Source organism: Oncorhynchus masou, chromosome 3, assembly GCF_036934945.1.
Source record: "Oncorhynchus masou masou isolate Uvic2021 chromosome 3, UVic_Omas_1.1, whole genome shotgun sequence".
Classification (NCBI taxonomy): Eukaryota; Metazoa; Chordata; class Actinopteri; order Salmoniformes; family Salmonidae; genus Oncorhynchus; species Oncorhynchus masou.
The window spans coordinates 37,717,287-37,743,157 of record NC_088214.1 but is presented as its reverse complement, the minus strand read 5'-3'; the positions used below and the strand labels follow the sequence as shown (position 1 = coordinate 37,743,157).

At 44.6% G+C, this 25,871-nt stretch overlaps 1 protein-coding gene across 2 annotated transcripts in view; it reads right to left on the bottom strand.

Annotated features, from left to right (window-relative positions):
• The window catches only part of LOC135515923 (calsyntenin-2-like), a 306,828-nt gene that overhangs the window by 48,377 nt on the left and 232,580 nt on the right, over positions 1 to 25,871 (bottom strand). For both annotated transcript variants that reach the window (XM_064939792.1, XM_064939800.1), the window contains exons 3-8: positions 21,777 to 21,972; positions 19,770 to 19,978; positions 9,942 to 10,091; positions 5,220 to 5,405; positions 3,265 to 3,522; positions 2,128 to 2,249 (exon numbers count right to left, since the gene is read on the bottom strand). In XM_064939792.1, the coding sequence (XP_064795864.1) occupies positions 2,128 to 2,249; positions 3,265 to 3,522; positions 5,220 to 5,405; positions 9,942 to 10,091; positions 19,770 to 19,978; positions 21,777 to 21,972 (1,121 nt within the window). The remainder of the gene's footprint in view (positions 1 to 2,127; positions 2,250 to 3,264; positions 3,523 to 5,219; positions 5,406 to 9,941; positions 10,092 to 19,769; positions 19,979 to 21,776; positions 21,973 to 25,871) is intronic.

The following is a 25,871-nucleotide window of genomic DNA, read 5'->3' as shown; positions in this document are numbered from 1 at the left end:
AGATTTGGCATTGGTCCACAGATCCTCAAAAAGTTCTACAGCTGCACCATCGAGACCATCCTGACCGGTTGCATCACCACCTGGTATGGCAACTGCTCAGCATCTGACCGTAAGGCGCTACAGAGGGTAGTGCATAAGGCCCAGTACATTACTGGGGTCAAACTTCCTGCCATCCAGGACCTATATAATAGGCGGTGTCAGAGGAAAGCCCATAGAATTGAGGAAAGTCCATCTCAATTGTGCATCAGTAAAAGGTTGTGAGGCTTTTAGGTGCCAAGACAAATTTCTTCAGCCTCCTGGGTTTGAAGAGGCATTATTGTGCCTTCTTCATCACACTGTCTGTGTGGGTGAACCATTTCAGTTTGTCACTGATGTGTTTCCTACCTTCACCACCTGGGGGCTGCCCATCAGGAAGTCCAGATGGTGTTGAATGCTGAGCTATAGTCAATCAACAGCATTCTTACATAGGTATTCCTCTTGTCCAGATGGGATAGGGCAGTGTGGAGTGTGATGGTGACTGCATCGTCTGTCGATCTATTGGGGCGGTAAGCAAATTGAAGTGGGTCTAAGGTGACAGGTAAGGTGGAGGTGATATGATCCTTGACTTGTCTCTCAAAGCACTTCATGATGACAGAAGTGAGTGCTACGGGGTCATTTAGTTCAGTTACCTTTGCTTTCTTGGGTATAGGAACAATGGTGGCCTCTTGATGCATGTGGGGAGAGCAGACTGGGATAGGGAGAGATTGAACATGTCCGTGAACATATCAGCCAGCTAGGGATGCCATCTGGGCCGGCAGCCTTGCGAAGGTTAACATGCTTAAATGTCTTACTCACTTCGGGCCATGGAGAAGGAGAGTCCACAGTCCTTGATAGCGGGCCGTGTCAGTTGCACTGTGTTATCCTTAAAGCGGGCGAAGAAGGTGTTTAGCTTGTTTAGCTTATAGGAGGGAAGGTCATTTTTTACATGGTTTTCCCCGTTGCCCCTCCTTCTCTCGACAGCAGGGCCTGCTCCCCTCCTCCCAATAGTTGACGATAGATGCCGTGCCCAGTTCATAATCACCCTGATAATTGCCTCGAAAGTGAACCTAAACTCTACCGAAACTAATTTCACACATACAATAACAGATTAAATAAATAAAGTATGATGAGGGAGAATGGATGAGTTGATAAGCAAGGGGAAACAAATGATGCATAATTATGTAATCACCAATTGCGAATCAAGAACAGTGCGGGCCATTCTATTGCATTGATTGATTCTAATTCTAATGTCAAAATGTTATGTACTCTGTTATCAGTCTACTCTGGCCTACTTGTAGTACACGGTGAGAGCGTGAGTAATTTACAATGGCAAGAAGACCAAGACCAATGGATGCTGCGTTAGTGTTGCTACAAAATCTGAATGAAAACGGCTCAGATGGTGGGGAAGAAATGAATCAGGATGACATCGCCGATGAGTATTCTTCTGATTCTGATTCTGAGCCTCAACCTGAACCTACACCTCCGAGGCCTAAGTGCGAAAAAAGACAGAACTGTGAGCAGTGAGCAGGTGCCCACGCCACCACCAAATGGAACGGTGAGACCGGAGAGAGGACGGCACCGTTTGGAATAGAACAAGCTGGTGAGAATTCCACGGGCTATTATCTGCACAAAATGTCCTCACTGAGAGAGTAGGTCCTATATCAAGCAAGAAACAAAAAATAGACAAACGCAACTCAACTGCTTTTGTTGTTTATGCTATGTGACATGGGCATGCCCCAACTGACAATGGACTTTTTGACTGCTGTCATATTAACATTTCTATTCACTATGCAATTTATTTCTTTTGTGATGATTTTCACTATTATCAAGCACACACGTTGTCAACATTTGACCATGCATCTTGCTGACCGTGCGTCTTGATGGTTCCAACACCAATGCTTTCTGTTTCATAGTTGTAACAATATATATATACAAATTAAAGTGTCCAATATATCCACATAGGAGGTCCAGTGGGGAAAGAAACATGCCCCCTATGAAAATCAAATGCCCCTCCAACCGGTTCGTTCTGGCGCCGGCCCTAATTCTATGCTAGTATAGACAATGGAACAGTGGAGGTTCTCCTGGGACAAAAGTCAGAGGTCAGCTCACCTGCTCCAGTTTCCAGTGGAACTCTGCAGGGCGGAAGGTGTCAACCTGGGTGAAGTCTCTCCTGAGCAGGAAAACCAGACGGCAGTTGTGGACGTACAGGGAGTAGTGGTGCCGGTTCATCTCTGTATAAGGATATGGGTATGTTACAGAAAACTGGCAATTACAGGCTTATAACATTCATAAACGTTTGAGTTATGTTAACTTCCTTATCTAGCCAGAAGAGAATAGAGATATCCTCTATTCTCATTCACAGAAAAACATAGACATTCTAGACGGTACACTGCATAAAATAAAATAAATATTTCAAGATATTCAACCAAAAAAGCTATTTTCCACAGTTAAGAGTGAAAATAAATGATGTTATACAAATGCTCTGCTAAAGTGGTATTTGAAATTATATCTGTCATTATGGACAAAGGAGCTTATTGGTGCAAAATGTCATGTAAATGATATTGACGTGTGCCACTTTGAATTAAACCCTGCCACTTCACGAGGCAGCTCAATAAATGTCACGAGCTCCCTGTGCCATTGTGACATTGTGAAAGGCCCTGTGGGACGCTAAATGAGGTGTGTGACTTCACAGCTTTTCTCTCATGGTGGCACTTTTCATCATAACCCCCCCCCCCCTCCCTGTGCTTTTCCTTGGAGCCGCTGGGGTTACACACAGGGCTGTTTTGGCCGTGCATATTGATGGACTCTCCTTTTCGCTCAGTGTGAGAGGAGCGCTCGATGGAATCAATAAGAGCCTGTCAGGCCACCTGTCTCCAGTCACACCTTCACAGCTCCACTTAGTCTGACTCTGAAACTGAAGTGGTCGACAGATGACAAAACAACCTCTGGATTTACGCGACTACACAACCTCCACTCCAGATTGGGCACAAAAATGTTCCTTATGTTCCATGTTGGGCGCCAACTGTCTTCACATTGGAAGCTCCTTTCTTACACCTTACATTGAACAATAAATAGTAGCTGGAATAGTGGCTATTGCTTTGAGTCTCTCTTAAAATCTTGTGACAGAAGATAAATAGCCTCAATTTGGGCAATAGCTCCACCACCGCACCACCATAAAATCATGCTTTGATTAACAATGAACTAGGATGGTTCAAATCCCGCAAATGAACCCCTTCCTGGTCTCACCGGTCTTGTCAGAGTTGCAGAGCAAGGTCTCCTTCTCAGCCCTCAGACCGGGGCTGGGCCCATGCTTCATCCACGTGGCGATGGTGAACTGGTCAGTCAGGTTCTGTGGAACCACCCGCTCCGGCACGTTGGAGGCCTGCCGCCCATCGAAGCGGAAGATGAGGTCGCTATCCCGCCCACTGTCTGTCAGCAGCGAGAACGTCCAATTGGTGGAAGCGCTGGGGGCGGGGAGGAGGTCCGTACTGCCGGACGCCGCACCTGGAGGACCAATTAAAGATGAGAACAGTCCGTGGGTGACATTTTGACACACGAAAAGTGACACAAAGGTTGAAAGGAGACTGATACTTGTAACGTTTGAGTTGGAAGATACCTAAAAACCTCTAATCCCACGATGTCCATGCAGGGTGTCGTACGGGAAATAAGATGCTGAACTGTTGCAGAACAGTCTTCGTTGGGAAAGGTATTTGACATCTGTCTATTTCTCACCACAGCGTCACAAGCATTTCGCTACACTCGCATTAACATCTGCTAACCATGTGTATGTGACAAATAAATTTGATTTGACCCTCTCCATGTCACACAAGAGTTGACAGTATGAATCTAACGAGCAATGAATGACCCTGTATGTTAAGACACTTGTTTCTGTCCCCGAAATCCACACCCCGACCCACCCCTTTGAAGAAGCAGGCCAGCTCTTTTAAAACTATGCCACATTCAAGCCTGGGACGCCTAAATCCACGCCCAGGCCTCTTTAAACTGTGTCAGGACTTTCACTGTGATCAGGAGGAGAGAGAAGTTGATGAGATTCAGTCTCATACTCTCACTCTGCACAGTTTTCAGAAGGCCTTGTCAAATCCGTGACCCCTGCCTTCTTTTCATATTATTATTTGTATTGACCAGCCCACGTCTGACCATGAAAGCTATGAATTATTCAAAATTCCAACCATTCTCTGCTTAGGAAATAAATTCCTTCTTTTTTTTACCCTTTTTTTTTTGTTTGGACAAATTTTTCAAATTGAACGGTAGGATGTTGTTGACCAAATTCAATTATCTTTAAAGTGGCTCTAGAAAATAACATGGTGGCCCTCTTGAGCAATCTCTGTGCGTTCTCTATTTATGTGTACCGGTATTTGTACTCACAGAAATCAATGTTGCTATTACAATTTGTTTTGTTGCTTATTAGATAACGATTATGGAGCTTTGGAAAAGCTCCTGGCTTGCAAACTTTGCATACTAAAGGAGTAGGGAAAGACTTCTGCATCCAAATGAACATATCAAGTATGCAGGTGTAGCCATTACTCAAACACATAAAGACTTAGGCTCGAGTCGAACAATAAACTGTTATTGCTGCATATACATTTTTTTAAACCAACCATATCACGCTTCAGTTTTTCACAACAGGAAATAAAATCAAAGAAAGAAATATATAGAAAATCTGGGACAGTTCACATTTTCAACTCTTCACAATGAAAATGTTCACTTGAGCAGATTTCCTCCCAGAATTATTAATAACAATGATTCATAAGGTTGATCAAATATAGAATATAAATTTAGCATATGCTCTTATAGAGCAGGACTTTCACTGTGATCGTGAGGAGAGAGAAGTTAGGGTTAAGTGCCTTGCTCAAGGGCACAGACAGATTTTTCACTTAGTCAGCACAGGGATTCAAACCAGCGACCTTTCAGTTACTGGCTCAACGCTCTTAACCGCTAGGCTACCTACCTCCTACCTGTAGATTTACAAATTACAATGAAAAGACTCAACGTGACAAAACATTCGAATTTAGAGTAGTTACAACCATTAATTAGTTGAGTGAAATAGAAACAACACACCCAATTGTCTCTATGACTTCATAAGTGTAATTAACGCATTACACAATGTGCAACTGAACACAGGATGAAATGTTATTAGAACATTTGATGATTTTATTTTTTCTCTTTCCCTTGTGGCTTACCACAGAGTTTCTGTAGGGACTTCTCAGAGTAGGTCTCTCGGTCGCAGCCCTTCCCAATGTGGCTGGTCTGCAGCTCCACCATGGCTCTCACCGCCGACAGCGGGCCGTCACAAGTCTCAAGGTGCATCTTGGGAAACAGTTGCTTGCTTCCCGTTCCGGGCTCATAGTCCATTCGTTTGTTCCAGCCTGGGAGAACAGGAGAAATATATAGTTTATTATTCCCAATAGAACATGTATTTTTCCTAATGCTTAGTAATTCAGATGCCAAAACTGGCTTGATATGGCATAACTGTACTGAACTATTTATTCACTATTGCGCTACTGTAGATACAAACATTTCTAAATAGATCATTTAATTACTTCTGAAACAGTACTAAGAAATACAAATAATCACCTAGAAACGATAAATGCTTTCAGCCACTGGCCAGGCTCTCCCACTGTTGTATTATTCACCATTTGCATGTTTGGTATTTCACTTTGGGTGAAGGTCAGACCCTTAGCCTGTTTTCAGCTCAGCATATTTTATCCTACAGCATCTTTCACTACTATAGCCAGGCTAGCTCCAGCACAGAGCCAATGCTACAGAGGAAAAGGGTTCCACTGAATACCAGAGCCAGCCTCTGAATTTGAAGGCATCATGGAGCACTCCTCACTAAAGCTAAACAGGTGACAGATGACTTCACACACCAAGAAGCTTAAGGGGAAGTGAGGTTCTGACACAGGAGGCAATGCTATGCTAACTGCTAACCCACTGTGCTTGCTAATCCATGTCACACAATTGAGTGTTGGCAACATGTATGAACGGGGTCTGATATCATGGTCTTCCATATCAAACCAATAACCCTTATCTGACACAAAAGGAAAGAAAGGCTGATCATTCTGAGTTTAAATTAAATCAGGTGTTAGGCTACTCAGTGGAATGTTTCTCCTGTAGCTAATGCTATAATGCTACAATGATCAACTTTGCTCTAAATGCTAATGAACATGCTAACACATCACCACAACGGGATTAATTTGACATGAATCAGTGCCCAATTAAGTCACAAACAAGATTGTGTCTACAGGTATCTCTGTAACGATACTATTGAGTGGCAGACCAAGATCAGCTAACTACAGGTAAAATATTTTAAATCAGAGAGTGTCTGTATCAAAAGGATGCATAGACCAGGTAGGGAGCCCCCAGACCTTTTCACACAGCAATATGAGAGTATAAGAACTGGGGGAATAGAATACGACAATAAGTGAAACAGTAGAATAAGAAGAGTGGGGAAGTAAAATGAAAAAAAAACAATACGCTTTAAGTGCTGAGGCAATTGTCAGAAGAAGTCTAGAGGGATGTTGATGGTTCAATACCAGACCAAAGTGATATGCCAGATTGCCAGGAAATGGCATGAAAATGCAAAAATGGGATGGGTGGCTCGAAGGATCTGCCACGATAGGTGGCATAATGACCAGAGAGATGGAGATAATGGAACAGAGAGGGCGAGAGAAAGGCAGATGTAGTAAGAGAGAAAGGATGAGAGAGTTGTCGGAAAACGGAGAGCGCAAGAGGCGAATTAGAAGCTCAAGGAACCTGACAGCTCCAGTGCAGGAAGACCTCACCTCCCCTCGGTTTCGTCTGTCATCTTTGTCGCCCGTTTTACATTTCGATTACCCTCCATATGTATCTGTGGTCCGCACCAGGCCGTCTTTATAGTCTAAGGGGCAGTTATAGCCATTTTATTGCTGTGTTTAGAGCGGAGAGTTGACAGCTGTGAGTTGACAGCTGAGTCTATTCCGTCATATATTGTAGGCCAAACACTCAGAGAGAGAAATGACATGCCCAGGGAGAGGCAGACAGAGAATGACATTTCCAGGGAGAGGCAGACTGAGAAATGACATGTCCAGGGAGAGGCAGACAGAGAAATGACATGCTCAGGGAGAGGCTGACAGAGAAATGACATGTTCAGGGAGAGGCAGACAGAGAAATGACATGTCCAGGGAGAGGCAGACAGAGAAATAACATGCCCAGGGAGAGGCAGACAGAGAAATGACATGTCCAGGGAGAGGCAGACTGAGAAATGACATGCCCAGGGAGAGGCAGACTGAGAAATGACATGCCCAGGGAGAGGCAGACAGAGAAATGACATGCCCAGGGAGAGGCAGACAGAGAAATGACATGCCCAGGGAGAGGCAGACAGAGAAATGACATGCCCAGGGAGAGGCAGACAGAGAAATGACATGCCCAGTGAGAGGCAGACAGAGAAAGGATGTTGTTAGAAGGCTAGCACAGAAAAGGTACAGGATTTCACCTGTGATTTTAATTAAGAGTTATACTCATGTTGTATACTGAACAAAACTATAAACGCCACATGCAACAATTTCAAAGATTCGACCGAATTACAGTTCATAGAAGGAAATCAGTCGATTGAAACAAATAAATGAGGCTTTAATTTATGGATTTCACTGGGCAATGGGCACAGCCATTTGGGAACCAGGCCCACGCATGGGGGAGCCAGGCCCAATCAATTAAAATGATTATTTTTTCCCACAAAAGGGCTTAATAACTGACAGGAATATCCCCCACCCCCTCTCCCCACATCCCTCAGATGATCCCTCAGGTGAAGAAACCGGATGTGGAGGTCCTGGGCTGACGTGGACTGCAGTTGTGAGGTTGGTTGGACAAACTGCCAAATTTTCTAAAATGGCGTTTTAGGCGATGTATGGTAGAGAAATAAACATTAAATTCTCTGGCAACAGCTGTGTTGGACATTCCTGCAGTCAGCATGAGAATTGCATGCTCCGTCAAAACTTGAGACATTGTGTTGTGTGACAAAACTGCACATTTTAGAGGGGCCTTTTATTGTCCCCAGCACAAGGTGCACCTGTGTAATGATCATGCTGTTTAATCAGCTTCTTGACATGCCACACCTGTCAGGTGGATGAATTATCTTGGCAAAGGAGAAATGCTCACAAACAGGGATGTAAACAAATTTGTACACAACATTTTAGGGAGAAATAAGCTTTTTGTGCATAGGGAAAATGTATTTCAGCACATGAAACACTTTACATGTGTTTATATTTTTGTTCAGTATAGTTTTCTCTTTTGGAGGACAATCTGTCTGTCCGTCCGTCCATCTATCTAACCTGGTAATGAACATATACTGTGTTGGTGTTGTCTTGAAGACCATAGAAATCTTGCATGCACGATTTCAAATAGAGCTATAATTTCAATAGACTTTCTATTCAATTACACAAGGCTTTTCTATTCAAATACACAAGGCTTTTCTGTTCAATGACACAAATCATACTCCAACACATTTCATTATCCGGTTACAAGGTCAAATAAATGACTTGATGGAATATATAGCCATGTAAGTCATGGGCATATTATGTTAACGCCTTATTACATCTTGTATTTATGATTATATATGCCAAGATTAATGGCTACTAGCCTATGTGGGATTATGGCTGGAATTATTACACATTACGGCCCATTATGCAACATTTATGAGCTTCTTGTGAGTGTAACCTGTCCATGTTTCTTATTGGTCTGAAGGGTACGACCAATGTCTCTCTTAAAACAAAAAGATTGTGGGACTGCCACACTTTTCTGTACAGTACTTTGCAGCTGTATACTTTGCAGTCTGTTGCCATGACTTTGAGGACTATTAGATATAGCTCTATTTGAGGGTGACATTTACAGTGAGTGTCTCATGGAGAGCTGCCCTTTAGTATCAAGCTACCCCCCACTACTGTGTGAGCCTTCATTCAGGTAATGGAAAAACTCTGGCCCCATTTCAAGCTACATTTCCAGCAAGAGGAATCACACACTGTCTTTAAATCTAAAATCCTTAATTGGTGTAACTGCCACGTCCGTTTGGGATATTACAACAACAAACTGCAAACAACTAACAGCCCCCCCCCCCCTTGGACATCAATGCACGCGTGACAGAACAACAGAATGTGTACCGTTTTTTTTTTTTTTTAAATTAACCACACTGCCTGACGCTCCTCAGCCTTCGTTTCATCAACAATACCAAAACAATAACTAAGTCGTTGGGGAGAACTTTGCCAATGCGGACTCAACCTTTAAGGAAAGGAGAGATTTCTTGTAATTAGATGAAGGCGTCTTCCCAGCCTTTCTTCTCGTGAAGTGGCCTAATGATGTCTTTGACAGGGAAGCAGTGGGGGACCCTGTCCGCTTGTGAAGGCTTTAACTGTGTGACTGCTACAGTGGTACGAGACAAGATCCAGTCAAGTTCCACCGGCTTTCCTTAAACAATGTTTTCTTCCCTCTTGGGGCTTTATTCTAAAACGGGATATGCTGTATTCCCCTCTTCCCTTCTCCACAGGGGCCCCTGACCTGGATTGCTCGGGTAAACAGAATCGAAGAGGACTGTACGATCCAGAGCAAGGAGTGTGATAGTGTAGTTATAAGCCCTCACAGGGATGATGAGAGCTCCTATTTCTCTTAGAACACTACTGGGTCATGGGTGCAGAGGGAGAAAAGAACAGTGCAAGGCGAAATGCAGAGACACTGATAGTGCTGCAAGCAAGTATCCTGAGTCATGCTGGCGACCATTTTGTGAGGAGTAAACTGATTTCTGCTAGTGTGGTAGCCTCTAACGTTGGGGAAGCCAAACTACTTATTGAATGATTAGCAACCTGTTAGTAACTTTTGCGATCTGCAACTTAGATCTTTGCAGTGTGGACAGAGTCTTCCTCTGTGATGCCACTGACCTTGCCAGCCAGGTTTGCAGACGGGCTTGACATCGATGTGCACCGCCACACTCTCCGTCGCCCTCTTTTGGCCGCAGTCGAAGGCGGTCACCATGATCTTGTAGCGCAGCTGCTTGTCGTAGCTCAGTCGCTCCGTGTTTCTGATGTTGCCTAATGAGGGAGAGGAGAAATGAAGGTTAAAAAAACAAACATCACAAGCGTGAGGGATGCACTCAAGACAATTCAACTCACTGCTATCGTCTGTAAATCAATTCAGTTAATGTAATGTTCATCGATTTCAGTGAGTTGCTCTCCTATCCAAATTAATATCTTCATCACACTCTAACATTTAAGTGTGTTAGCCTTTGTTTTCCCACCTTCCCTAAACGGAGGCTATTTTGCTCAACGAGCTGGCAACCTCTACAGCCAGTTTGGTTGTCTGAGAGTATGTCAGTGTCTGGATCATAGAGATAGAGCACTAGAGAGGAACTATGGTTCGAGGTCCTATGACATCAGCCTCTCTATAGTTGTATCTCTATGGTCCTGATGCTGATGCTTGTTGGCATTTATTCATGAATCTTGCCCTGGAGGCAGCTCTGCAGCTGTCAAGGAGAGGAGAGGAGGTCAGGAGCGGTGTGAGCCCTCAAACCTGGACAGCTCCACTCCCAGATGGACCCTATGAAGATGATGTACCCTCAAAAAGGAGGATATCTCAGTCTCTCGCATACTACTGTGAATCTGGGTCGGAGAGTTAGTGGAGTGGTACGTTGTTAGTGCTGATTGTGGAGATTAATGCCATGCAGTGAATCAAAAGGACGCCTTTATTCAGATGTAGTTCCATACAAGCAATCAGAGTGCTAAGGGTTTCGATGAAGACTGCAATAGCCGTGGTGGTTGCACTGGTCCCTACGGGCTGAACCTTAACTTAAGATGAGCAGGCATAATTTTTTTGGCATCATTATTTTGCGGGAAATCTCCCATTGACAACAATGCACGATTAAGGCCAAAAAAAATAGTCATGTGGATTCTACCCTAAATGACACCTTAGGGAGAGCTCAATCAATCAAATGTATTTATAAAGCCCTTTTTACATCAGCAATCACAAAGTGCTCATACAGAAACCCATCCTAAAATGCCAAATAGCAAACAATGCAGATGTTAGTGTAACGGCGTTCCTCTGTTGAAGGAGGAGCGGACCAAAATGCAGCGTGGTGGTTACTCATGTTTAATGATGGAAAAATGACTTGACATGAAAATACTGAAATGTACAAAAACAACAGACGGAAACGTGAAAAAACTATACAGCCTATCTAGTGAAACTAAACACAGAGACAGGAACAATCACCCACGAAACACTCAAAGACTATGGCTGCCTAAATATGGTTCCCAATCAGAGACAACGATAATCACCTGACTCTGATTGAGAACCGCCTCAGGCAGCCATAGACTACGCTAGACACCCCACAAAACCCCAAGACAAAAACACACCACAATAACCCATGTCACACCCTGGCCTGACCGAATAAATGAAGAATAAACATAATATATTTCGACCAGGGCGTGACAGAACCCCCCCCCCCTAAGGTGCGGACTCCCGGACGCACATCAAAACAATAGGGAGGGTCTGGGTGGGCGTCTGTCCATGGTGGCGGCTCCGGCGTGGTACGTGGACCCCACTCTATAAATGTCTTAGTCCCCCCTCCTCGTATCCTAGGGTAGTCCACCCTCGCCGCCGACCATGGCCTAGTAGTCCTCACCCAGAAACCCACTGGACTGAGGGTCAGCTGAGGGACTGAGGGTCAGCTCGGGACTGAGGGTCAGCTCGGGACTGAGGGGCAGCTCGGGACTGAGGGGCAGCTCGGGACAGAGGCAACTCGGGACTGAGGGGCAGCTCGTGACTGAGAGGCAGCTCAGCACTGAGGGGCAGCTCAGCACTGAGGGGAAGCTCGGGACTGAGAGGAAGCCCAGCACTGAGAGGAAGCCCAGCACTGAGAGAAAGCCCAGCACTGAGAGGAAGCTCAGCCAGGTAGTTGGATCCGGCAGATCCTGGCTGGCTGACGATTCTGGCAGATCCTGGCTGACTGGCAGATCTGGAAGAGTCTGGTTGACTGGCAGATCTGGAAGAGTCTGGTTGACTGGCAGATCTGGAAGAGTCTGGTTGACTGGCAGATCTGGAAGAGTCTGGCTGACTGGCAGATCTGGAAGAGTCTGGCTGACTGGCAGATCTGGAAGAGTCTGGCTGACTGGCGGATCCTGGCAGACTGACGGATCTGGCTGCTCCATGCTGACTGGCGGCTCTGATTGCTCCATGTAGACTGACAGCTCTGGCAGCTTCTTGCAAACTGGCAGCTTCTTGCAGACTGGCAGCCCCTTACAGACTGGCAGCTCCTTGCAGACTGGCAGCTCTGGCTGCTCCATGCAGACTGGCAGCTCTGGCTACTCCATGCCGACTAACAGGTCCTTGCAGACTGGCAGCTCCTTGCAGACTGACAGCTCCTTGCAGACTGACAGCTCCTTGCAGACTGGCAGCTCCTTGCAGACTGGCAGCTCCATGCAGACTGGCAGCTCCATGCAGACTGGCAGCTCCGGCTGCTCCATGCAGACTGACAGCTCTGGCTGTTCTATGAAGGCTGACAGCTCTGGCTGTTCCATGCAGACTGACAGCTCTGGCTGCTCCATGCAGACTGACAGCTCTGGCTGCTCCATGCAGACTGACAGCTCGGGCTGCGCTAAACAGGCGGGAGACTCCAGCAGCGCTGTAGAGGAGGAAGGCTCTGGCTGCGCTAAACAGGCGGGAAACTCCAGCCGCGCAGGAGAGGAGGAAGGCTCTGGCTGCGCTAAACAGGCGGGAGACTCCAGCAGCGCAGGAGAGGAGAAAGGCTCGGGCAGCGCTGAACAGGCGGGAGACTCCGGCAGCGCAGGAGAGGAGAAAGGCTCCGGTAGCGCTGAACAGGCGGGAGACTCCGGCAGCGCAGGAGAGGAGAAAGGCTCCGGTAGCGCTGGAGAGGTGAGGCGCACTGTAAGCCTGATATGCGTGGTGCTGGCACTGGTGGTACTGGGCCGAGGATACGCACAGGAAGCCTGGTGCGGGGAGCTGCCCCCGGAGGGCTGGTGTGTGGAGGTGGCACAGGATGGGCACAGGATGGACCGTGAAGGCGTACTGGAGATCTTGAGAGCAGTGTTGGCACAGGACGTGCAAGGCTAGGGATGTGCACAGGAGGCCTGGTGCGTGTGGCTGGCACCAACTTCACCAGCCGACTAACACGCACCTCAGGACGAGTATGGAGCGCTGACCCAGGTGCCATCAAATCCCTGACACGTTCCGTCGGGCGAATTCCATGCAAAAAGCACCAACACAGCAACTCCCTCATTTCTCTCTCCTCCAATTTGCCCATTAACTCCTTCACAGTCTCTGTTTCGCTCACCTCCAACACCGGCTCTGGTTCTGGTCTCCTCCTTGGCTCCTCACGATAAACAGGGAGAGTTGGCTCAGGTCTGACTCCTGACTCTGCCACACTCTCCCTGAGCCCCCCCCTAGAAATTTCTCGGGCTGACTCTCGGGCTCTCGGGCCAACCGTGTTCCCTCGTATCGCCGGCTCCTCTCTCCGGCTGCCTCCACCTGTTCCCATGGGAGGCGATCTCTTCCAGCCAGTATCTCCTCCCAAGTGTAACAACCCTTGCCTTCCAAAACGTCTTCCCATGTCCATTCCTCCTTTTGCTGCTCCTGCTGCCGCTGCTTGTCACCACGCCGCTTGGTCCTGTTGTGGTGGGTGATTCTGTAACGACGTTCCTCTGTTGAAGGAGGAGCGGACCAAAATGCAGCGTGTTGGTTACTCATGTTTAATGATGGAAAAATGACTTGACATGAAAATACTGACATGTACAAAAACAACAGACGGAAACGTGAAAAAACTATACAGCCTATCTAGTGAAACTAAACACAGAGACAGGAACAATCACCCACGAAACACTCAAAGAATATGGCTGCCTAAATATGGTTCCCAATCAGAGACAACGATAATCACCTGACTCTGATTGAGAACCGCCTCAGGCAGCCATAGACTACGCTAGACACCCCACAAAACCCCAAGACAAAAACACACCACAATAACCCATGTCACACCCTGGCCTGACCGAATAAATGAAGAATAAACATAATATATTTCGACCAGGGCGTGACAGTTAGAAGCACGGTGGCTAGGAAAAACTCCCTCGGAAAACCTAGAGAGGAAACAGGCTCTGAGGGGCGGCATTGTTTGTCTTTGATTGAATGCGATACATTTACTGTTGCTGTGATACATCTCACACCATGATAGAACATAACCCAGCTAGGGTAAGTTACAAATGAGACATCACCAGTGACAGCTAGCAGGCCTCAGTCCCCGAGTCCCCACTTACATGATGGAGCTCCAGTCTCAGCCTCATCTCCCATTGCAACACAATCTCACACTTAATTCGTGCAAATACAGTGTCTTGCAAAAGTATTCACCCCCTTTGGCGTTTTTTCTATTTTGTTGCATTACAACCTGTAAATTAAATTGATTTTTATTTGGATTTCATGTAATGGACATTCATAAAATAGTCCAAATTACTTGTTTAAATTTTTATTATTTTTTAAATAAAGGAAAAGTGGTAAGTGCTTATGTATTCACTCCCTTTGCTATGAAGCACCTAAGACCTGGTGCAACCAATTACTTTCAGAAGTAACATAATTAGTTAAATAAAGTCCACCTGTGTGCAATCTAAGTGTCACATGATCTGTCACATAATCTCAGTATATTTACACCTGTTTTGAAAGGCCCCATATTCTGCAACACCACTAAGCAAGGGTCACCACCAAGCAAAAGGCACTATGAAGACCAAGGAGGTCTCCAAACAGGTCGGGACAAAGTTGTGGAGAAATACAGATCAGGGTTGGGTTATAAAAAAATATCATTCACTTTGAACATCCCACGGAGCACCATTAAATCCATTATCATTTTTTTTGAATGAATATGGCACCACAACAAACCTGCCAAGAGAGGGACCAACACCTACATCACCCCGAGAACACCATCCCCACAGTGAAGCATAGTGGTGGCAGCGTCATGCTGTGGGGATGTTTTTCATCAGCAGGGACTGGGAAACTGGTCAGAATTGAAGGAATGATGGATGGTGCTAAATACAGGGAAATTCTTAAGGAAAACCTGTTTCAGTCTTCCAGAGATTTGAGACTGGGACAGAGGTTCACCTTCCAGCAGGACAATGGCCCAAAGCATACTGCTAAAGCAACACTCGAGTGGTTTAAGGGGAAACATTTAAATGTCTTGGAATGGCCTAGTCAAAGCCCAGACCTCACCACAGATTCTCTATTGGATTATGACTTAAAGATCAAATCAAATCTCATTTGTCACATACACATGGTTAGCAGATGTTAATGCGAGTGTAGCAAAATGCTTGTGCTTCTAGTTCTGACAATGCAGTAATAACCAACGAGTAATCTAGCTAACAATTCCAAAACTACTACCTTATACAGATAAGTGTAAAGGGATAAAGAATATGTACATTAAGATATATGAATGAGTGATGGTACAGAGCGGCATAGGCAAGATGCAGTAGATGGTATCGAGTACAGTATATACATATGAGATGAGTATGTAAACAAAGTGGCATAGTTTAAAGTGGCTAGTGATACATGTATTACATAAAGATGCAGTAATGATATATAGTACAGTATATATATATACATATGAGATAAATAATGTAGGGTATGTAAACATTATATTAAGTAGCATTGTTTAAAGTGGCTAGTGAAAAGTTGGCAGAACTTTGGTAGCGTTTTCCTCAAATTTGCTTTGTTAAAATCCCCAGCTGCAATAAAGGTGGCCTCAAGATATGTGGTTTCCTGAGTAGTGTAGTTCCTTGAGGGCCGTCGTGATATCGGCTTGAGGGGGAATATACACGGCTGTGACTATAACCGAAGAGAATTATCTTGGGAAGTAATACAGTCAGCATTTGATTATGAGGTATTCTAGGTTGGGTGAACAAAAAGACTTGAGTGTCTGTACGTTATCACAACCACACCATGAGTGGTTAATCATGAAACATCCCACTGCCCTTCCTCCCAGGGAGGTATTTATTCCTGTCTGCGCGAATTACTGAGAACCCAGCTGGCTGTATGGACAGGTACAGTATATCCAGAGAGAGCCATGATTCCGTGAAACAGAGTATGTTACAATCCTTGATGGCTCTATGGAAGGAGATCCTCACCCTGAGCTTGTCTACTTTATTGAACATTAGCGAGTAATATATTCGGAAGCGTAGGATGATAAAGTCTACTCCGAATACCTCTTTTCCGCTTGCAGTGAAAAATTCTCAGTCTGAAGCCATTCGATTATGGGTTTCACATCCCTATAAAAATTATGATACAAGTTATAGCACCTTAAAAAGGGTTTATTTACAACATCTGGGGTATAACATGTTGGGCAAAGTGGAGAGTAGGAGAGTCTGATATTTAACCCCTAACTTGGGTTCAGTCTTTGCCAATGAGAACCAAGAGGGGCCTAGCTTTGTCCTTCATGACTGGGAAAGGCCTCGATTCTAGGCCGTAGGAAATCCTATATCCATCTCATTAGATCGGAACAGGATGTCACACCCTGATCTGTGTCACCTGTCTTTGTGCTTTCTCCACCCACTCCCGGTGTCGCTCATCTTCCCTATTATCCCCAGTGTATTTATACCTGTGTTCTCTGTTGCGAGTTTGTTTTGTTAGTCAAGCCTACCAGCGTTTTCCCCATGCTCCTGTCTTTTCTAGTTCCTGTTTTCTAGTTTTCCCGGTTTTGACCATTCTGTCTGCCCTGACCCTGAGCCTGCCTGCCATTCTGTACCTTGTCACACCACCCTGGATTATTGACCTCTGCCTGCCCTGACTGCCGTTCTGTACCTTATGGACTCTGATCTGGATTACTGACCTCTGCCTGCCCTTGACCTGTCATTTTGCCTGCCCCCTGTTCTAGTAATAAACTTTTGTTACTTCGACACTGTCTGCATCTGGGTCTTCTCCTGAAACGTGATACAGGACGGATCAACAGTGATTCATATCACTGGTTTGCAACCTAAAAAAAGGATAGTTGTGTTTTGCTACATAACACACATGATTGGTCTACACATATGATGTGGATCATTGTCAGGTTATTAGATGTATAAGCTTTAGTAACAAAAGAACACCATAGTTATAATAACTCTTTAAACAGGTAGTTTGTAAATGTGTAGAATGTGTTTGTTTTGGGTCCACACTGGTAAGTTAACTTGTGTAAATTAGACAATCACAGAGGATTTTCTTCTGAATAACTGGTCAGGGCATAACACTTTTTCATTCAGCTTCAGGCAACTTTGATGCACTGTAAGGCTTGATCACAACTGCAGTGACTGCTTCTGTCACGCCCATTGTTGCTTATCCATTGTACACTAGTTATATCAATGTAATTACACCCAACACAATGTTGAAGAACAGAATGCTTCCCACCACTAGATCACATAACTAGACATGAGCCGGATGTGGTCCCATCGCTGCCACCAATGTAGCGGAAGAAAGTTCAATCTAACCAGGGCTCATACGTGGCAACGTAAATTCTAATAGCCGTTGCCATGAAAGCCTAACAGGCCTCTGGGCAGAGGAACTAGGCCTACAATGCTGGCATATGCCTTGTTAGAATAACCTATATAACATGTAACATGATTGACACGACTGTAATAATCGTCATGAAATGGCCTTGGAAGTTCCATAAATGGAAGCCACCATAATTCATTATTTTACATGAACCTGTTACATCCATTGATATGGTCATAGTCCAGACTCGTTATAGATGCAAATACCATATAGTTGCATCAGAGAAAACAAACTTTTTTTTTTGAAGGTCTTCTGTTTCCCCATATTTATTGATGAATTAACTTCGCATCATGAAAATGTATCCCTATTCCCAAATCAAATACCTTCATCGATACCGCAAAAAAAAATCGGACAAAGCAGTGTTTTACTCCAATCTGGCAACCCTCATAAAATCTGACATAGCACCAGTATCCCAAGGTATGAAGCGGGAAAAAAAGCATAGAAAACAGCATTAGCATCAATAAAAAGAAAAAGCGTAAGGCTACTATTATATTATACGTATTTCGGTGACAACCTGGTTGATTAACAATATCGGTTTATTTCTTACATAAATAAATGTGGGACACAAAAAAAGGCAGTGTAAAACACCATTACCCACAATGCATTGCTCCAATAACTTTCAAAAGATTGTTACAATGTTGCCCCCCCAAAGTCGTACAAAAATCGTTGTCTTTTCATACGAATTAAGTCACACAAAAATGTGTGTATTTTCACAAGAATTAAGCCACACAAAAACGCAAATACTTGTACATATTTGTGTCCCCATGTGTAATATCTGAGTGAAATAGGGAACCTGTCAATACATGTGTGTCTTTTGACTGCTGGGGAATTTGCAGTATGACTACATTATACATCCGCAACCATGAAAACGAGCATACACTACAGCTCTCGATTCTCAAGTTCACCATCATTTCTATGTCTAAAGTAGATAAGATTGACTTTCTCTCCAGTACAGAATATAATGGAATAATCTTTATTTCTCTACTGTTTGGCTGTTTCTCCTTCTTACTCATTCTACTTCCCTGTCTCTCTTCTTTTCTCTGTTGATTCTTTCTTCTGGCCTCTCACCTTCTCTCTCACTTCCTCTCTCCCTCACTCTATTTCTTTCTGTCTCTCTCCTTTCCTCACTCCCTCCATCTTACTCCCTTTCTCCCTGAGTTGCAGAGGGCTGGCGGGCCTGTTTTATTTAATAACTCACTCAGGCCTCTGATCCATGGTTAATGATGGAGCCAGAAGCCCCCTCGGTACAAAACACACTCTGGCGGCCCCCATGCATCACTCCGCTCAGTTCTAATTGAGCACCACGAGCGCCAGTCGCACTGCAGGCAGTGGGAGGGCTATAGGAGGTGAGGCGACTGGCAGCCGCAAAGCTGGAATGGCGGACAGGAACCCATAAAAGTCACAAAGGGGCCTGAGCCGTGCCAGAGGACATCAGAGTTGAGAGAGAGAGGAGAGAGGAGAGAGGAGAGAGGAGAGAGAGAGAGAGAGAGGAAGGGAAGCAGGGAAGGAGAGACAAAGTGAGGAAGAGATATAGAAACACAAAAAGAGTGAGAGAGAGAGACAAAGGGAGAGAGGGAAGAGGGAGGAGAGGGGCTAGCAGAGATGGCAGGCTGTGGAGCGTCTGATGTCATTTTGCCCGTCTGATCCGCGGGCTCCACTCGTCCTTGTGTTCCCGCTGATCACATAAAGCTGGATCCAGTTTCACATCACTCTGTATAACACTGCACTGTGATCAGAAGATGAATGGGAAAGCACTTGGAGAGTCCATGAATACAGCACGCTGACAAATGGTGTGAGAGATGTGCTATGAATATAATTAACCAAGTTCAGTTGGTTGGAGAAGATTCTGGCAACAGCAAATCAAATTTGCGGGTTCAATTCCCGCATGGGCCACGTGTACTGACTGTGAATGAACTGTAAGTCGATGTAGATACGAACTTCTGGTAATGACTGCATTCAAATTATGCCGAGCCAATTTGATGGCCTGAGGAACAGTTTGTGTCATTACTGTTATGGAAAGTAAAGTGTAACCAAGTTGAAGGAATTTACAGGGCCGTTTTCTGAGCTCGGCGATAAAAAATGTGTAGAGAGAGGCAAAGTGCAAAAGTTTGACCTAATGCAAGGTCAGTCAGAGTAGCCTATGCTTGTGTCATTTGACCAACAGGTTCTGAGGTCAGGGGATGAGGTTAGAGTTCACTGACCATTGCGGTCAATGGCGAAGGGCGTGTCGGAGGTGACGATGTCGTAGTTGCAGATCTGGCTGTACTGCGGGGAACAGTCCTGATCCCAGGCCTCCACCTGCAGGATGCTGTCGTAGATCTTCCCCTCCGTTACTGCTGCATGGTATACGGCCTCCCGGAACACAGGAGAGAACTCATTCACGTCATCCACCTGGATGTGAACCACCGCCCTGGATAGAGGGAGAGAGGGAGGAGTGAGTGAGCGAGTGAGTGAGCGAGAGAGAGAGAGAGAGCAAAAGGTGTGAGGGAAGGTAATGAGAGAGACCTTTGATGCTCTTTCTTCCAACAATAGGTAATAATGATAACAAAATACTCAAATGACAAACATAAACAACAACACACAAACTCATTACCAGCTCAGGGAACATGAGAAAGAGAAACACCAGAGCAAGGGGGCATACAACGTAAAAGTAAAATCCTTCACTGTTTTTTACTGTTAGTTGTGCTGTAAAAAATGCGAGGTAGTGATGCAATGTTTTCGCACCGAAGCCATTGAGAGATATCCTCACCAAATCTAGGTTGGTTCGGGGCCTCTTCCTTTGTACTTTGTTTAAACAACCACAGGGCTGAACATACAGTAAGTAATATTTAAAATATCTCAGTATAAATTTTTATTTTTTAAAATCCAGTTTCTCAAACTCTACCTATAATTCTGCTGACAATGACCTTGTGACAAGAAGTGATGCTGCAACATGCCTTCCAAATTAAAGGCATTAACTTAATGACACCTACTTAGAATGTCCTGCAGTGATGCTGCTTAGCTGAAGCACACACGCGCACGCACACACACACACACAGCTTTCACACTCTCCACATACGTTGCTGCGACTCTTGTTTATTATCTATCCTGATTGCCTAGTCACTTTTACCCTTACCCACATGTACATGTGACCTCAACTACCTCGTACCCCTGCACATTGGCTTGTTACCGGTACTCCTTGTATGTAGCCTCGTTATTGTTATTTATTGTGGTACTATTTCCTATTCGCTCATTTTCTTTCCTTTTTAACTCTGCATTGTTGGGAAAGGACTTGTAAAGTAAGCATTTCACTGTAAAGTCTACACCTGTTGTATTTGGCGCACGTGACAAATACATTTTGATCTGGATGAAAATAAAACAGATGCGCACACACTGGTTTTGACAGGTGCCCTATTTCACTCGGGAGACATTAATCAAAGATGACCAACCCGTGAAATCACTCCCACCCTCTCATGCCCATCTCTCTCTCTCTCTCTGTGCGACAATATCAGCCATAGTCAGTGCACTAGAGCACAGCCTTCAGTAGCACTTCATCAGAGCAGGGCTATATAAGGCTTTATGTGAGACTGTCTGACTCATAAGGAGCCTTCGGGCCCTCATTAATGAAAATCATACCCAGGGCTAAACATTGAGCAGGTCTCAGCTGTTACGAGGACTACAGAAGGCTGCTATTGCACGGCGGATGTGCTCAGTCACTGTCTGTGATTACAGTCTGAGGATAACTAAAGACTCACATACTGGACGCTTGGCATGTAGAGTTGCACCCCCACCCCACCCTTTTGCCCTCAGAACAGCCTCAATTTGTCGGGGCATGGACTCTACAAGTTGTCAAAAGCGTTCCACCGGGACTCTGGCCCAAGTTGTCTCCAATGCTTCCCACAGTTGTGTCAAGTTGTCTGGATGTCCTTCGGGTGGTGGACCATTCTTGATACACACGGGAAACTGTTGAGTGTGAAAAACCCAGCTGCGTTGCAGTTCTTGACACAAACCAGTTTGCTTGTATTACGCAACATTTTTACAAAAATCAATCTCACACAAAAAAAAGATCCAGCCAGACACACACACACACACACACACACACACACACACACACACACACACACACACACACACACACACACACACCCCCCCCCACTCCCTCCGACACACACACCAACCCCCCATCACACAGACCAACCCCCCCTCCCTGACACACACTCCTTCCTTACTTGTGTGACTTCTTCCAGCTGATCCCGTTGGCCCCGGCCCCACAGTCGTAGGCCTGGATGACGAAGGTGTACTCCTTTTGGGTCTCACAGTCCACCAGGCCCTTGGCCCTCAGGACCCCCTCCCCTGACGTCTTGTTGAGGACCACAGCCTCGAACGGGGCCTCCTGCCCGTGGATCATAAACGCACAGATCTCCCCTGCAAGGAAAATGAGGAGGAGGAGGAGAAGGTGGGGAGGAAGTGAGGGGGAGAGAGAGAATTAATAGAGAGATAATGGACATGGTTTGTCACCTTGTTTTTCAGAGCTGGAAATGTGTCTCGGCGTGCCGCCACACTAAACACTGTTATCGAGGACATGTATGTGTTTTTAGAGATGGTGGCAGAATACACTTGAGCTACTAAGAGACTGAAAGAGCTTTCTGCGGGTTGTAATCAACCTCAGTGGCATCATGTTGTGCCAGGCCAGACAGGGAGGAAGAAATGCAATTTGTGTTTGCTTGATTTTGCAATATTCCTCTCTCCAGGCCACCTTTCAGAAAAATTAAGTTTTTAAGTCTCATGGTCCAATAGGAGAGAGACACTGGTTTGCTATCTCGGTTTTTAATAGCACAAGTGGTATGACAATCAAATTAAATTGAAGTATGTTTAATTGTCTGCTGGATATGATGACACAATAATTAGCTTTTTTTCTCTTTACCTTGTTGAATGAGTCAGATTGAAATTGTAATGCTCAGTCCTCCCGAATGTAAGCACTACCTTCCTAATGACACAGTGTAGTGTATTTGCCTTGTAAGGGTCTCTGTTTCAAGCGAGTGACTATCGCCCGCCTTCACTACACTGGTGTCAGAAGTGGGATGGATAACTGGTTTCCTGCCATTGCAAGAATTGTGTCTTTTTATAGAGTAATGCTGGGGAACACTTTCTTGGTGAATGGGGTAGGGTAGTGGTTAGAGCTTTGGACTAACAACCAGAAGTTTGAAAGTTCAAACCCCCAAGCTGACAAGATACAAATCTGTCGTTCTGCCCCTGAACAGGCAGTTAACCCAGGCTGCCATTGAAAATAAGAATTTGTTCTTAACTGACTTGACTAGTTAAATAAAGGTAAAATAAAAAAGTAAACCACATCCATTGAAATTACACTTGGGGATCTTGTAAGGCATTCAAACATCTTAATGTCGTAGATTCACAAATCCCCCTCCAATATCCTCACCTTTTTTAGAAGTATGCAATAGTGGGCAACACAGAGTCACAGTTCTGAACACAATGATCTTTGTCAGAATCTCTCGCTGACATAAATTAAATACGGGCCTGACACCAGACATGTGGTGTGTAGTCAAGAAGAAAATAACTACAGATATCCCGCTGACTATGTAACGATGTGAAACGGTTAGCTTAGTTAGCGGTGTGCACTAAATAGCGTTTCAATCGGTGACGTCACTTGCTCTGAGACCTTGAAGTAGTAGTCCCCCTTGCTCTGCAAGGGCCGCGGCTTTTGTGGAGCGATGGGTAACGACGCTTCGAGGGTGACTGTTGTTGATGTGTACAGAGGGTCCCTGGTTCTCGCGAGGGGACGGTTTAAAATTAACCTGTTTCACTGCACCAACTCAATAATAAACATCGCTTTTTTATTGACGTTTCCGATTCTGGAACCAACTCTGTATTTATGTTATTTTCAGGGATTTGGGGAAATAGCCTTAGGGAATACACTAGCACCCCTGACCCTGTGACAGCCGATAGTACTTAAACCTTAGCAGGGCTTCGGGAACAAAACCTGCCAATGCTATCCCTCGTATGCACAAGCGCCACTGCCAAACTCGGATAAACAAAACTTTCTCTCTATCTCTCAGCCTCAACTCCCCTGCATTCTTCATCCCTCGCTCTTTGTCTCCGTTTAAATATATATATATTTTTAGAACCCATTCCACCCGCTCAAATCATCACAACTCCATTCGGAGTGGTGAAATAACAATTTACCCTTCGCGGTCCATCCGTCCTCGCTGCTGCCTGGGCTTGTAGTTTACATTTCCCCTCTATATTAGGCCCCACAATGCCTTATCGAAATTAAACGACCGCCACAATGGGCGCGGAGCGTCAAGGTGCGCGGAGGGAGAAAATAATAATCCAAACACAGCGGGTGGGGTGCGAGGGCAATGATAAACACAGCGTGGCACTGAGCATCCAGCGCCTTCCAAATATTATGTTAGATGGCGAGGGAGGAAAAGGGAGGCGAAGCCAATATGAAATATGAAAATAACAAACACAATCATACACCACATATAAAATACACAAACATACAGAATACTGGGAATAAAATACAAACATTTCCATTTAGTAGTTTGGGTCTGATGCAAAGCCATTTTACACTCCATCTGCTTGACCGCAAATGCATTTGTCTGGATTACGTTTAGAGAGAGAGGCTGGAGGGGTCAGGAAACTATCAACGAGTGCAGCGAAGGAGACATGCAATGTACAGGTAACTGGCAAAATTAAGGAAACACCAACGTAAAGTGTATTAACACTAGAACCTAATGGCCTTTCAGCCTATAAATACCAGCTAGAGAACGTTGCTGGTTGTCCCCTTTAGTATACGCATCAGACATCAACCTACAAATCGCAGCAAACACCAACGCTTGATAAAGCACCAACGCTTGATAAATAGTGCATAAACTGTTATAAAGGATTCGTTGCATGAAGAAATATTTGTGGACATATATCAATAAATGAACAAAGTTATTTGTTCAGATAGAGTCAAGGATACGTTTTGTATAATTCTACATAGTCTTAGCAAAACGTAGGACAATAGCCTATTTTCGTTTCCCTTACAATAAAACCATTACGGTGTAATCCAATTGATCAACTTTATTTGTAGATTCGATTAGTAATAGAGTTATAGTAATTCATAAAGTCCAGTTACAGCTTCTTTTGACAAAATAGAAACCAAAAATGTTATAATAATTTAACCAGCCAGGTCACAGGTGAAATGATTTTCTGTATTCCTAAACAAAAGCATCAGTGCGTGAACAGCTGTAAAGGATGAATTGCATAAATAAATGACAAGTTTTTATTTTTTTCTTGGTAGCCAGAGCAATGCTGCTGTCTAAGTGGTCATGTGCTGAACGCATGGGCAGCACAGAAATGTGGAAATAGAGCTGCACCTCTTGAATTTTGAGAGTTATTTGACAAAGGTAAGTGTCATAGATACAATATGCTCATTCTGATACTATAGAGAACCCAAAATGTTTTACCTGCATGTGACTCTGAAGGATGATTTGATAAAGTGATGCTCCTTTCCTTGGGATCTGTCATTTACAAGATGTACCTATCTCTTCGGTGTACAACATGACAACTGATAGGCCTAATATTGTCACACATCCGATTCATTGTCAATGTAATCTTGTCTATAGGCTAACTCTTATTATGTGTGAAATTAGTTTAGGTACAGTTTAGGTGTAGTTTAGATGTGCAGGCTGTCTGGCATCATTTGTTTCCTGCTCATCAAGTTGGATAGAGTCAAGGATATGTTTAGCGTTATTCTAAAGGCCTGCTGCAACACATAGCATGTTGTCACTTCCCTTACAATGCATTTGATTAGTACTAGAGTTACAGTCAATAAAACAGTCCTGTAAATGCAATCTGTTTACAAAGTAAAAACGTAAAAGAGAACGGTGTCAACCCCCCAAGATGCATCAAATGATTTTACTGCTGATCAAAAGTCAGCAACACAAATTCACCATTTCACTATTGCCTTTCTATATGTAATCAGCCTCTTCACCTTCCTTATCATTCAGTTAGGCCTAATTGAAATTCAATTGTAAAGTAAGGTGCATAATTATCGCCCATTCTTCCATTTGTCACTCATTCAGTGAGGAGGGAGAGACGTATTAGTGCCTGGCTGGGTACCAACGTCCTCCAGCACACTGTTTGGCGGGTTAAGTCAGGAATAGGTGTGGGGGAAAAAACAGGAAAAAAGGCTATACATACTTTTCTGTTTGTGATTTAAAAATTCGGACAAATGAGCAGCGTAAAATACAAACATTCAGGAAAAGGCAGAGAAGTAGCATGACATGGCTTTTTTTTTCTTTACAAAATCAAACATC